Genomic DNA, 15,439 nt, shown 5'->3' on the forward strand with positions numbered 1-15,439 from the left:
TCCTCAGTCTATCCTTGAATTGAGTCAGATTATTAGAGAGCCACATACCTATACACATCAAACTGGACGCCAAAGAGCTAATTCTATAAATTACTTTGACTATGAGAACCCACAAAACAGACTGTGCTCTAGAGAGTTTGTTAGTTGTATTTTCCTAATAACTGCTTTATTTTACCTTGGAAACTGCAAATCCTTTAAATGGTTGAGTTTCTCTCTTCACTGTTAGCTACGTGAAAGCTAAGAACCAAATTCATGACTCATCTTTAGACAGTGCATAACAAAAACAGTAATTAGTAGCATGTGATATCTTATGTGCCAGGCACTATGCTGAGTGCTTTATTTATGATTACTGTCTCATTTATTCCTTATAACAACTCTGAGCTATTACTTCCAGTTCACAGTGAAGAAACTGAGGCTTAGCATAAGGAATAACAACAGCTAACATTTAGTGAGTGCTAACTACGTAACAGACACTGTTCTGTTTTTCATTTATTAACCTATTTAATCCTCATTACAACCCTACGAAGCATTACATTTATTTTATTTTATATTGTTGAAACTGAGGTTTAAGGATATACATTGAGAAGGTGGTAGAACACGTATTTGAATCCAGAGAATCTGGCTCCAGAGTCCAAACTTATAAACACCATGCTATACTATGACCTATCCAAAATCAATCAGCTGGCAAGTGACAAAGCAACTGTTGCTGAAGTCAGAATATAAACCCAGGTCTTCCTATTCTCCCCTTTGCAGAAAAAGTACTAATGACTACCTACAATATTCTAGACACTAAACATATATTACTCACTCTTCAACTTACCCTGCAAGTATGTATGACTATCTAAAGTCATACAACTAATAAATGACTGCAGTGGGGGTTGAACTTAAGCCCGTGCAGGACTTCATGCATGTAATTTCAATGGCAACCACATGCCTAGCTCCATGCCACTTTACCATTCTGGAAGTTGACAGGTTTTATAAAACCAAACCAAACGAAACCAAAACAAAACAAAACAAACAGGAAGATAATTACTTCAACAAATTCATTCCACAAAGAGACATTTAAAGTTTAGAGCTGAAAAAACCTTAAAGTTAACAAAGGTCTCATTTTGTAAATATGGAAACTGAAGTCCAAATAAGTTAAGGAACCACAGAGGGTCACAGAGCACATTATGAGAAACCGGAGTTTAACTGATCACCATCTTTATATGCTGATATATGAAAATTGGACTTTGTTATTAAATAAAATAGAGATTCTATGAAAAATACCAAAGAATATTATTGCTATCTCATTTTTTACTTTTTACCAGATGATTGAGATTAAATTAAAAATTTGAAGCCAAGGATGACCTTGAGATATATCAATTTCTGCCATATGCAATCCAAAACATTATCTATGGAAAAATATCAAAATGGTATCATACAATGTAAAAGTCTACTCAACTGTTTTAATTTAAAATTTACTCAATTTCATTCATTTTTATTAACTTTACTGAGGTGTGACTTACATAAAATAAAATGAATGAACCAGTTCAATAAGTTTTGACATTATGTATATACCATGTTACCACCACCCCAATCAAGATATAGAACATTTCCATCACTCATGTCCCTTCCCAGTCAATCTCTCCCACCTTCTGCCCCAGGTAGCACAAATCCATTTTTTTTCACTATAGATTAGTTCTGCCTGTTCAGAAATTTCATATAAATAGAGTCACAGAGTATTGCACTCTGTGATGTCTGGCATCATTTACTAATTATAATGTTTCTGAGATGTACCAGTAGTTTGTTCCTTTTTATTTCTGAGTAATATTCCACAATATGTTTATCCATTCACCAGTTGAAAGACAGTGGTTACTTCCAGTTTGGGGCTATTCTGAATAGAGCTGCTACAAACATTCATTTAAACATCTTCATGTGGATATATGTTTTCAAATCATTCACCAGTTGAAAGACAGTGGTTACTTCCAGTTTGGGGCTATTCTGAATAGAGCTGCTATGACATTCATTTAAACATCTTCATGTGGATATATGTTTTCAAATCTCTCAGGGTAAACATCTAGAAGTGGAATTGCTGGGTAACATGTTAAGCATATGTTTAACTTTCTAAGAAAACTGTTTTTCAAAGTGGTTGTACTCTTTTACACTTTCACCAGCAACATATGATAGTATGGTTCCTCCACATTCTCGCCAACATGTGGCATTTTCAGTCTCCTTCATTTCAGACATCCTAGTGAGTGTGTAGTGATATTCACTGTGGTTCTGATTTATATTTCTAGGAAGATTAATCATGTTGAGCATTTTTTCATGTGCTTATTGGCCTTTCGCGCATCTTTTGTGAAGTGTTCAAATCTTCTGCCCATTTTTAACTGAACTGTTCATGATCTTATTACTGAGTTGTAAACCCACTTTATATATTCTGAATACAAGTCCTTTGTCAGATATATGTATTGAGAACATTTTCCCTCAGTCTGTGGCTTTGCCTCTTTGTTTTTGTAGCAATGTCTTTTGAAGAACAGTTTTTAAATTTTGATAAAGTCCAATTTATCATTATTTTCTTTTACAGTTAATGCTTTTTGTGTCCTATCTCAGAAAGCTTTGCCTACCCTGGAGTTACAGAGATATCCCCTATGTTTTCTTCTAGAGATTTTATAGTTTTGTCTTTTGTCTTTAGGTCTACATTACTTCTGGTTTATTTTTGTGAATGGTGTAAGGAGAAAGTTAAAGTTTATTTTTTCCATAGTACCAAACAAAATATAAACAAAAAACTGAGTAACATTCTGCTCAATTTTTTAAGTTTAAAGTTTACCCAGCTCATTTTTAAATTTAAAAGCCATCTTGATGCGGTTATTACCTAACTGCTTACAAAGGAATCTAAAGAAAAGAATACATCTCACATAATAAATCTGCTTTACAATAAAACTAAACATACAATGTCATAGCAAAACGTATTAACTTTCACTAATGTCAAATAACCTAAATATCCCTGTTTAATGGCATTATAATTTCTATAAAACCAAAAAATTTTCTTGAAGTTCTCACTGGATTAAATGTTGATCTGAAATGTGTGACAAAGAGCACTGAAACCATCAGTAACTTAAACACAAATGTATGTTTACCTTTAACCTGAAGACCCAGACCTTAAGTCCCACATTATGAAGCTAGACAAGCTCACCTGAGTAGCTGCAGACTGACAGGAAGATGACGATGACGACGAGACAACAGGAATGTCAGACTGTACAGCAGCCACAGTGGTAGCGGGTGTGAAAATCAGCTGTACAGACAGAAAAACCAAAAAAATACCCTAAGACAAAAGAACACGTCCCACACACAATGTATAGCAGGCAAGAGAGACTGAAATTTGTGACAGAAAGACAATGCAGTTTAGGATTGTCTCCTAAGCAAAAGGTCTTACATGACAAGGAGAACTTCTTGATAATAGAGAACTCAAAAGGAAAAAAAAAAAACAACCAGAAACATTTTCGAAACAGCTCATGATTCTGATGAGTAGAAAATAAATCAGTGCTCAAAAAAGAAAATGTATTTTGGCAATATGAAATCCTCATACCAAATTTTTCCCCAAATAAGCTATTAAACTTTTCCCAGCTCAAAACTATTGTGGCAGGATTCCTAAAATGGAAGTTAGAATAGGCAACCATAGTCACTGCTCTCGAATGCAAACTAAATTTCAGTGAGAAACATGAAAAGAAACACCAAAAAGTCTTTTCAGTCCTCTTTACCCCAAAGGATAACTATGCCACATGCTACGTTACAATATTTCACTCAGCTACACAGGATCTGTGTAGTACAAACCTAGGTTGCTCTTGATTTTAAAACTATTTGTAAAGAAATATTCATTCTAAATGTAAATGCCACAACATGTTAAAAGTCAACAACAAAGCCGCCTGCAAAAAAACTTCACATCAAAAAAAAAAAAAAGAAAAAGGAAGGAAAGACATACTTGATTTATTTAATTATCACCATCTCTTTTCAAATACTTTTTTTTCAATACTGAAACAGAATGCCATTAAAAAAGGCAATACAATCCACTCAGAGATTATCCAATCCAATTTGGTAAATTATGACAGTTGTTTCAAAGAACATGTGAATACTGTATCTCAAAATTGCATCAAGTTATACAGTTCCTCAAAAGCCATTTCTATTTAAATTAAAATTACCAATTAAAGGATCATTTAAACTTCAGTTCTTTACATACTAAATTTAAGTGAATTAAATAACAGGTATAACTTTCACAAGGAGGTAATTTCCAGTATAAACAGCTAAAAGCCCTATACCTAAAAAGATGTTCTATCTAGAGTGAACCATATGAAACTGCCAGTTTTAGAGGTCAAAAACAGTACAGTAGCAACCATTTCAAATGGTTCTCCCTAATTCTGAAGTATATTATTGATTAAATAAGATCTCATGGGGAAAAAAACCAGAGATATGGTAATGTCTATTGAATAGTCTGTAAATAAAAAGAGGGTCATATCATTGTTTCCTGTTAGAAATATGATGGAAACCTTCTGTGCAACTTTAGTGGAGAACTGGGGATCCAGATATATACTCAGTTCACTGGATAAAAAAGAATATAAATAAATACATATCAGGGACAAAGTTCTTCTCTACCTACCTGTAAAGACATCAAATAAAGTAAATGTCAACCAATTTTTACATTCCTTAAAGAAGGCTCAACAAGTAAATTAGGGAATCAGTAGATACTCAAACACACAATAGCAAATTAACATTCCTGTATTAACAAAAGATCAAAGTGAGCATAGGAACACAAATCATCTTGCAGATTTTAAAGACGGGAATAACCAAAGCTAAGACTCATCTGGTAAATTATCACGAACTCCAATCCAGATTTCAGAGGATCCCACAATATAAATTCTAATTTATAGTTAACAACCAAGTTTTTTATGTTTCTAACAATTTCATCAAATCTAAGATGTCAAAGATATACGGTGATTTTATGTATCACTACAAGCACCAACTACAACCGTAAGATGCCATCAATTATAAAATGCATCTCAGTTTCAGAGATGTTAAAATATGAAAAAGGGTTTGAAATCAAAGAAATTTGATATTAAAAATTAATCACTCCTATGTTACAGAATCTGTTAGCTCCCTAATGTTGCTAATTACTATTTGATACACCAAGAAGGCCTACCAATTAAAGGTAGAATTTTTCATGACATAAATGTATAAGAGCTAGGCACATACACAAAAATTTTGTTAAACATTTCTTAAATATTAAAAATGCCTCCTATTGCATCAAATCAAGAAACATTTTGATCTCTCTCAAGTCTTTAAACACTGAAAAAATCTGGTAGCTCATATCTTACCATTTGAGCTCGGAGATACATTTGAGCTTGGCTTGCCGTTAGGGTAGGGGAGGTACTCCCTAGTAACATAGTCTGTTGGGTAATACTGCCACTGGTAGAACTGGAAGCCTGGGAACGGCTTATTAACTGTGCAGGTGTAGGAGAAGTAGAGAGGTTGATCTAAGGAAGAAAACATATCAGGTCATAGGCTTCCATTTCTTGCTTCCATGTCACTGAATTTCACCAAGCTGCAGTTAGGCAATCAATGGTATATATTGTGGCTGAGGAACCTAAGATAGGGCTTCATCTTTGACAGACCCATCACTGCTGTAGGCAATTATTTGCGCATATGCAAACAATAGCATGTACTGGTTAGTAATTAGGACAATTTTTAAGGATATCCTCATTGTGTTTCATAAGGTTCCAACATCTTAAAATATCATTTCTACTACCTCCCCAAAATTAGGGCTATTGTTCCATTATTTTAATATTCCATGTAGTGACTTAAAACATTTGAATCAACAGTCTACATTATTTTGTCATTTTCTGTCACATTTCGAGGGATTTCTGAAATGAACAAAAGTTAAAACACAGATAAGCCATGCACATGTATATAAACATACACGTAACATATAACTAGTATAACATTCTCCTTCAAAAGTTCTCAGAAAATAAGAAAATAGAATTGTTACTTGTCAAACAGATGGAAAACTCCTGAATATTGGTTACAAGATTAAACTATAAACACTAAAGCTGCTGTTAAAGAATAAACTAGTGCATGGTCTATCTCTAGGATATATAAGAGACTGGTAACTGGTTGTACCTGTGAAGGCAAACTGGGTGGGAACAGGACAAAAGGACACATGTAGACTACCACATGCATGTATTATCCATTTTAAAACTAAATAATATTTTTAACGAGAATAACATAATCCAACCTCAAATCCTTTTTATGGACAATGTAGAGAATAAAATTAAGAAATAAGAAATTAAGAAATAGTTTATTAGACTTCTGATTCAAGGAACAAGGCAGACTGAACTAATACACCCATGTGCCCAAATGCACTCACTGAAATGCAAGATCAACATGAAAAATTATAAAAATATATAACTGAACTCAAAAAAGGGGAAGGGAGGGGGAATTCCCAGGTGCCGGAAAGGAAGAAACAAAGATGTAAGCTCCAGCTGACACCAAGGCAATCTAGGGAGATATTGGCCCACAGAGATAGAAGACCTGATTTTGAGCCTATTTCAGGGAGGACCTAGAAGTAAAACCTGTTTTGAGCCAAGATCCTCAAAAGGGCTCCTCAATATGTGAAAAGGAGCTGGAAAAGCTCCACTCATGGCGTCCTGAGAAGCAGCAAGAAAGGTTGCTATCTGCCCTGCCCCAGGTGGAAGGAGAGAGGCTCTTACGAGAATCAAAACTCCAGGCTTGCACCACATAGGGGTACAGAATCCATATTCACACTACCTGTACAGTTCCATAATCTATCCCAGAACATTAGCATTTGTACCAGTCCAGGACATTTGTTAAACTGAACAAGTGACTGGAGGAGGCTGAGTGAAGGCTATACAGAAGGACCTCTCTGTACCGTTTTTGTAACTTCCTGAGTCGATAATTATTTAAAAATAAAAAGTTAAATAAACTGCATAGTGGGTACACAAGTTGATTAACTAATTCTCTATATTTATCTGTATCTTTTAAGTATTTCTTAATAAAATACTTAAATCTGTAATTCAGTGCATAAATACAATTAATAAAATATAAAAAATTATTCTGCAATCTGGCTTTTATTGTAGCACACCACTAAAATCCCATTAGCAAAAATCACTAGTTCCCTCTGACAAATTCAGTGGATTCTTTTTAGACCATTCCCTCTCGATCTTCTTTACCAGCTCTTCTTTCCAGCCCACCCCGAAACTGTTCTTCCTTTGTCCTCAACACTTTTCCTTTTCAATTCCTAGATTATCATACCTACTCCATAGTTTCAAACAATTCAGTCCTGAAGAGTCTCAATCCTTGACGACAAACCCTTACTCTCTAGGTCCAAATACTTACAGAACACATCTTTCTGGATGTCTCTTATCAACTCAAACTCAACATGTTCAAACACCAAACTCATTATCATTTCTTCATTTTATTTTATTTTATTTTATTTTATGTATTTATTTTTGGCTGCGTTGGGTCTTCATTGCTGCACACAGGCTTTCTCTAGTTGCAGCGAGTGGGGGCTACTCTTCGTTGCGGTGCACCGGCTTCTCAATGCGATGGCTTCTCTTGTTGCGGAGCATGGGCTAGGCACGTGGGCTTCATCAGTTGTGGCACGCGGGCTCAGTAGTTGTGGCATGCAGGCTCTAGAGTACAGGCTCAGCAGTTGTGGCGCACGGACTTAGTTGCTCCACGGCATGAGGGATCTTCCCAGACCAGGCCTCGAACCCATGTCCCCTGCATTGGCAGGCGGATTCTTAACCACTGCACCACCAGTGAAGCCCTATTATTCCTTCTTAAACCAGCTTCTCCTCAAATGGCCACTGGCATCTTCTAAAAATCCCCCAAGACAGACTAATCTGGAAAATCTGGAAGTCATCCTAACTCCTCCCTCTCATATAACTCACACACAAAATCAGTCACATGTCTTACTGTTTCTACACCTTTATCTTCCTCAATTTCATTTTGATTTTGAATCACGTAGTGTGAGATTCTGAGCCCATAGCACTTCCAGCTACATTGCTTTAACAGCTGCAAATTGATCTCTCTGCTTGGAATATGGTCTCCTCTGACTTGCCAGACAATCTTTCCCTAATTTTAATTAATAACTATTAATTAGCCATTTAAAAATCTTCTAGATAACATTCAAACTCCCCTAACTACCTCTGCAGTATCATCTCCTTCCACTCCAATTTCCATATACTTCTAGCATATTCTTCTGTCTCACTCGTCTAAACAATAATTTCTTTAAGGGTGGGGACCATGTGTTATTTATCTTCATATAACCAATATCTATAAGAGTGCCTTCATTCAATACGTTTATTAACTTAATGAATGCCATGTTATTTTAAGGCATACTTCATACTTTAAATGTAGTATATAAGCCTATCACAAAGAGTGAGCGTGTGTGTGTGTATAACAGCGAGAAGAGAAAACAATTCTGGTATAGCCCCTAACAAAGCAGAGTAAAAATGCAGATAGTGTGGTGATACTAGTTCAACTCTACTTTTGATGTGCTATATAATAAATTATTAATAAGCACCACTTCTACACCACTTCACAAACGGATATTTTGGATAAAGCCTTGCTCCAAAGATTAAATCACTTAGCAGGGTAAAATTGGACCAGGTTTTCTGACTCATATTTTGGCATGCAGGGTGCTTTCCTATACCGTGAGAGCTTGTTAATTTACGTCACTCTACAGTTATAATGCCTTGGCAGTTTTTCCAGTCAGTGATTCTTAAAAATAAAGGGGCGGGGAGAAAAGAAAGAAAGATACTCTAGTAAAGGATAGACCACACACTCTTTAAACAAAAACATACAAGTTTTTTTAAAAACTGACTGGCTGATAGCCAAGTGCCTGAGAGTGCTCTGTAAGGAATAAGGAAGTAGAACAAAAATTACAAATAGAATGCTTTGTTTTCTTAAAAAGGAAGTAAGAAAACTAAATAGTAGCCTCCTAGCCACCTGCATTTCACTTTGTCTAAGTTGTGAGATCAAAGAACAAATATCGTGTTTATTTTTAAGTTCCAAATGGCAAGTGCCATTTCAGACAGTGTCTACTAATGAGTGCCAAACCCATGAGGGCAAGGCTATCAGTAGCCAACCCTGCAAGAAGTCCCTTCCTTTCCACAACTGATATGTCTCTCCTTTATTTTCCGCTTTGCTTTGACCTAAACCAGATGCCCTCAACTGTTTCCATTACCTTCTCTGTCAATCCCATCTCAACATGCGTAATTCCCTTTCATTTTACAGCCTTGGCCAATCCTGTGGTCTCACACCTCAAGCCCCACACTCCATAAAGGAACTTACTCCTTTAGCCCTATTGCTGGAAGCTCTCTCCTTACTGACACCAAGAGTCACCAAAGAAAACTACATCTGCCAAGAAAAGCCACTTAACTCTCAACCACTCCTTAGTGCCCCCACTAGGAGGTTACACAGGGTCTCTGGCCCAGAGTACTCCCTAAAACCAAAGCCCATTTGAGACCCACTGCTACCATGTAACTGATCAGAATCAATCAGGTATATCTACAGAGAGATGTGGTACACAGACATTAAAAGGCTGATTATATCTGTATTCAATGGCATGAAAATATCTTTATGACCCACTGCTGAGTGAAAAAAATGTAGAATAACATGTAGAATATAATCCACTTATACAATTACATACAAATATCTGCATGTATGTATATATACATTCCACACATGTGAAAAACATGTTGAGAGAAAGATGTCTACACTGTATACACACACAATAATGCATACTCATAAATTTGTATCTGATTAGATTTGATATAGAAATATACACATACACACACACACCTGGAAGAACAGTCACCAAAATGCTGAAGGTGAATAATGCCTACTAGGGGTAAAATTTGGGAATGATTTATATTTTCTTTTTCAAAGTTTTTGTCTTTTCTATGTAGGTATTAACTTTAGAATCAGAGAGGAAATGATATTTTCCTTTTTTCATATTTACTTCAGTATATTGTTTTGTTTTTATCACATTAAAGCAGCATATAAATTTTCTTTCCTCATTAATCAGTGGGAATTTATGCAATTCAAATATCTAGAAGTGTTAAATATTATATAGAAATTTCAAATAATAATATCTACCCATGAAGGGATATCCTTTTTAAGAGACCACATATTTTTAACAATGAAATGAAATAAAATGCCTACCTATTTATTACAGAAAATCATTATTTCTACCTTCTGCAATACAAGCTGTAAAAACAACAGCAAAACAAAAAACAACTTCACAACCTCCCAATTGTGTTCAGATTTTGACACCCTAAAAAGAAAAGCTGCAATGCAGAAACAATTAAAATATTGGAAATAACTGTCCAGCAACAAAGATAGTTATATAAGACAAACTGCAGCCACACTGTGCACAGTAGCTCAAGTGAGTGAGACAGAAAGCTCTGAAGACACACTGTTAAGTATAAAAACAAAATGCAGAATACCTACGTGTGTTTATAGTGTATTAAAAAAATTGTGTATTAAACACATAGGCACACATTTCTTTATACTATATATGTCCTAAATGCATAGGTGAAGATCTGAAGGGATATCCAGCAATCTGAGAAAACAGAAGGACTGAAGGGGAAAGGAGGCTGAAGGCGACGACACTTTTTTACTTTACCTGTACTATGGGAATATTTTATAAGAATGCAGTAAAACTGCTCACGACCGGACAAATACGCAGGCTACAGTTTTATTTTAAACTGCTATTAAGCTTTGAAATAGGTTTCTAACAATCCTTGAAAACAATGAGTTTTAAAACTTAAAATAGCTCCTAATATTAATAATAGAGGATAAGTACCTTGGTTTTAAGCAAGTAATTTTCCCCCAGATAAATTCATAATGAATTCATTTGATATGTAGTTGATATGATTTAGACATTTTTAGAGAAAACTGATCGTTTATAAGGTTCTTGATCTAAAAACAATCTCACTGACCTAATATACTAATATTCCTAATATTCCTAAGAGTATACTCTTAGGAAATTTTTTAAAGAGAATTACTAGATATAAAGATACATAACATTCAATGCAGGTTTACTTATAATAGCAAAAAAAGGGAAAAATTAAAACTGCCATCAAGAGGAAAATTCTTTTTTTAAAAAAAGGTAGAATATTATGTAGCCATTAAAAATCATGTTTATAAAACAATAAATACTGAAGATAATAGTCTGAGCACACCCATTTGCTTCTCCCTCCTACTAAAACCCACTGAAATAGCAGTTAATACAATAACAAAAAAGACTGGGGGAAAAGCAATTATACTCCAATAAAGATGTTAAAAAAAAAAAAAAAAGACTGGGGGAAACAAACATACAAATTTAGACTGTGGGACATTCCATAAGATAAGTGACCTGAGCTCTTTAAAAAAAAGCGGGGGGGGGGGGCTTCCCTGGTGGCGCAGTGGTTAAGAGTCCGCCTGCCGATGCAGGGGACACAGGTTCGTGCCCTGGTCTGGGAGGATCCCACATGCCGCGGAGCGGCTGGGCCCGTGAGCCATGGCCGCTGAGCCTGTGCATCTGGAGCCTGTGCTCCTCAATGGGAGAGGCCACAACAGTGAGAGGCCTGTGTACCAAAAAAAAAAAAAAAAAGTGGGGGGGAGGAGATCTTTTTATATTAAAGGAAAATAGGACATCCACATGCATGTGTGATCCTTAATTAAATCCTGGGAAAAGGTATTTTGGAGACTACTGAGGGAATCCAAATATGGGACACATATTAGATATTGTGTTGATATTAAATTTCTTAGGTGTGACATGGTACTGTGGTGATACAAGACAATCTCCCTCTTGGATAACACATGCTAAGCACTTGGGACTGAAGTGTCATGATGCCTTCAACTTATAAAAATTAAAGGTCAGAAAATCAGTGTAAATAGAGAGGAACTTAACAATTGTTATAGATAGCTACATGAAGGGTACACAAGGGTCAATGCTTACTCTTTCCATTTTTCAGTGGGTTTAAATGTTTTTTCCAAAAAAACCTGGGGGATTAAAAGAACAACATTAAACAAAAAGAAAACACACATACAGCAAAGAGAGAGAGATAAGGGTACCATCTGCATTTCTGTAAGACCTAAAGATGAGATCATACTGAAGGAGAAAACAGAGAGAAGGAAGCTCTCTGTAGTCCAGAATACAGGAATAAACAGACCAGAGTGGATTTAGTTAGACTCAGAATTTAGAGGTATGAAAGCAGAAGTAAGAAGTGGGGCTAAAAATTGAAGGATTATCTACAGGTCTGTCTAGAAAACAGACTCACCAGTCATAACCCCACCCCTCTCCCACAGAGAACAGGTATCGAGACCTAGGAAGAAAGGACACTTCTCTTTAAAAGTCTAAAAACTGCCACGGAAAAGCTAGGCTTCTAGAGTGGGTACTGGTACCTTGAAGTAAAACCCTCCTTATTCCAAAACTGCTGGCTCACCAGCCTAACAGCCAGCTTCTAACCTGCACACCTTCAATTCTAAACCTGCCAAAGATATATCCTTACCACTGTCATCACCACTGCTATTCCCACATGCAAATACAGAAATCTTAATCGGCCTTTCCATTAAGAAAAGAGGTCTGCTAGGGAAAAACCTATCTTCAAAGTAGTGGAAGGAACCCATGTTGATTAATTTATATAATCATTTACTCTTAAATATAAGCAGAAAACCAAGCATTTTAAGGGAAAACTTCTTTTCCTTATAAGAGAAAAACCAGCAGCATGAAAAAAAAAGACCAAGATAATTTCTAAGGAACATAAATTATTTAGGAAACAGAAAAAAAAAGTTTTAAAATCTGATAAGTATCACAACAGAGATCTAAAATATTTCAGCCATAACAGAGAAATAGGATTCCAAGGGAAAAGAATAAGAAAATTCTCTTAGAAATTGGAAATACAAAGGCTGAACTAAAATTTTCTTTTAAATGTAAAAAGAAAGGGTTAAAAAAAAAGGGTAAGGAAATATGTCACAACAGAATAAAATGATAAAGACAGAAAACTAGTAAAAAGCTAACAGAAGTAAAGGATCAATCCAGAAAGACCAATATCCAACTAAGGAGCTCCAGAAAAAGAGAACAGAGAAAAATAGAAGGAAATAAATTTTTGTTAAAACTTTTTTAGTTTCATACACATGAACACTAAGTTTCACACTAAGAGAGTCCAAAAAGTGTCTGAACTCAATGACATCTAGAGAGCCTCATGAAACTCCAGAAAAGCTAAAGAAAACAGGCAAACCTAAAGACTGAAGAGAAAAAGTACCAATTAGTGATAATAAGACAAAATCAGCCTTTTCTTTGGTAATACTAAAATACTGAAAACCATGGTTTCAAGTTTCCTAAGAAAAATCATTTTCAATATAGAATTTACATACAAATAATCATTAAGATATGGGGAGGGAATTTTTAGGCCTACAAAGATTCCAAATTTATTTTCCACGTACCCTTTACAAGCAAGTTATTAGAAGATAACTCCAGTAAAACAAAACTCCTATCACAGTGTCCTTTGACTATTTACATGTCTGTAGACTATATCCACTGTACTCTAAGACCTCTGTTCACTTTGGATTCTTGACACCTAACACCACGCCTGGCACCAAGTAGGCATTCAATAAGGAAATATTGGCACAGATTATCCTCAGGACTGTGGGAGACTAGCACAGAATCCCATTCAGGAATGAATCCCTGAAACTAAGCTCTGCTATTTCAGGAACATGAGCTCAGGATGAGTCCTCTTCTCTGCAAACTCCACGTATTTTTTAAAGCTCAGCTTAAGTCCCGTACAAAAAGCCTTCTTCAACTACTCCAATCTCCAAAGATCTCTTTTCTGTTCACTCCCATGGAATTTATCACTTGATTATATACTGTTATGTTGGTTACTGTTTGATATGTCTAGGCACAGTTCTTCAAATGTCTATTACCGTCTCTGAGGGAAGGGACTTTGACTCATGTGTACCCCAGGGCAACTAGCACAGTGTGGGACAGTAGGTAAACCTGATTAACTGGCTGCCTTGCTCATAACTAACAACAAAAGAATCTCATCACTGAGGTCAGGACTTAGGCTCTCTTCTATAATGTAATTTCAGGCAATCAGAAAATATCCTAAAATGATTCTTTGCACTGAAGATAAACCACTTGTGGTACCAAGATAACCAAGAATTAAAAATTAATACGATGTATTTATTACATATTCTAGTTGATGATTATAATTAAACTTCATCTTTCAACAAATATTTATTACACACCTACTATGTGACAGGCTAAGTCCCTGAGAGAATCTTAGATTAACATCTAAACCACTGGTTCTCAAATTTTTTTTTTTAATAGAACCCTTTCTTCACATACCGTCTTATTCAGAACTCCCAGATGCAAAGAGATCACAGAACTGTTCTGTCTAAAGTTTAAGCTAATTGGGCTTCCCTGGTGGCGCAGTGGTTAAGAATCCACCTGCCAATGCAGGGGACACGGGTTCCATCCCTGGTCTGGGAGGATGCCACATGCTGCGGAGCAGCTAAGCCGATGCACCACAACTACTGAAGCCCCCGCGCCTAGAGCCCATGCTCCACAACAAGAGAAGCCACCGCAATGAGAAGCCCGAGCACCGCAAAGAAGAATAGCCCCCACTCGCCGCAACTAGAGAAAGCCCAAATGCAGCAACGAAGACCCAATGCAGCCAATAATAAAAATTTTTTTAAATAAATAAATAAAGTTTAAGGTAAGGCTCAGAGCCCTATCTATCTTAGTCTGCTCAGGCTGCCATAACAAGGTGCCACAGACTGGGTAGCTCAAATAACAGAAATTTATTTCCCACAGTTCTAGAGGCTAGGAAGTCCAGGACCAAGGTGCCAGCCAATTCAGTTTCTGGTGCAAGCTCTCTGCTGGCTTGCAGATGGCCACCTTCTTACCTCTCAGCAGACAGAGGGAGATCTCTGGTGTCTCTCCTCTGATAAAGCCACCAGGTCTACTGGATCAGAGCTCCACACTTAGGACCTCTTTTAACCTTAACCACCTCCTTAAAGGCCCTGTTCCTAATATAGTCACATGCGGGTTTAAGGCTTCAACATACGAATTTGGGAGGGATGCAATTTAGTGCATAGCACCATCTATTGAAACTTCTCCTTGATCTAGACCCAGGAACACATGGATGAAAAGACTAAAAACCATCTAATTAGACAACTTAATTTTACATAAAAGAAAACTGGGGTGTAAGGAGGTTAAATGACTTGCCCTAAGTCACACCACCAGTCAGTCACAGAACTAAGACCAGAAGCCAGGTCCCTTATGTCCTCCTTTCTACCAAACTTTCTCTCATAATATTCTACAATTGGTAGTAAAGTCACCATGTACTCTTCTGACTTGAATTGTCAATGAGATGCACAAGACATCACTAATCAC

The 15,439-nt window shown here is 36.2% G+C and overlaps 1 protein-coding gene across 7 annotated transcripts in view; it reads right to left on the bottom strand.

Moving 5' to 3' along the window:
- Nucleotides 1-15,439, bottom strand: part of PHC3 (polyhomeotic homolog 3) — an 87,178-nt gene that overhangs the window by 56,347 nt on the left and 15,392 nt on the right. For 5 of the 7 annotated variants that reach the window (XR_009532592.1, XM_060099113.1, XM_060099114.1 and 2 more), the window contains exons 5-6: nt 5,349-5,507; nt 3,176-3,274 (exon numbers count right to left, since the gene is read on the bottom strand). Coding sequence is in view for 6 of the 7 variants with exons in the window: in XM_060099113.1 (XP_059955096.1) it covers nt 3,176-3,274; nt 5,349-5,507 (258 nt within the window). In the remaining variant the exon portion in view is untranslated. The remainder of the gene's footprint in view (nt 1-3,175; nt 3,275-5,348; nt 5,508-15,439) is intronic. The other 2 variants (XM_060099115.1, XM_060099117.1) reach the window with 1 other exon arrangement.

The sequence above is a fragment of the Mesoplodon densirostris genome, chromosome 5 (genome assembly GCF_025265405.1).
Source record: "Mesoplodon densirostris isolate mMesDen1 chromosome 5, mMesDen1 primary haplotype, whole genome shotgun sequence".
Classification (NCBI taxonomy): domain Eukaryota; kingdom Metazoa; phylum Chordata; class Mammalia; order Artiodactyla; family Ziphiidae; genus Mesoplodon; species Mesoplodon densirostris.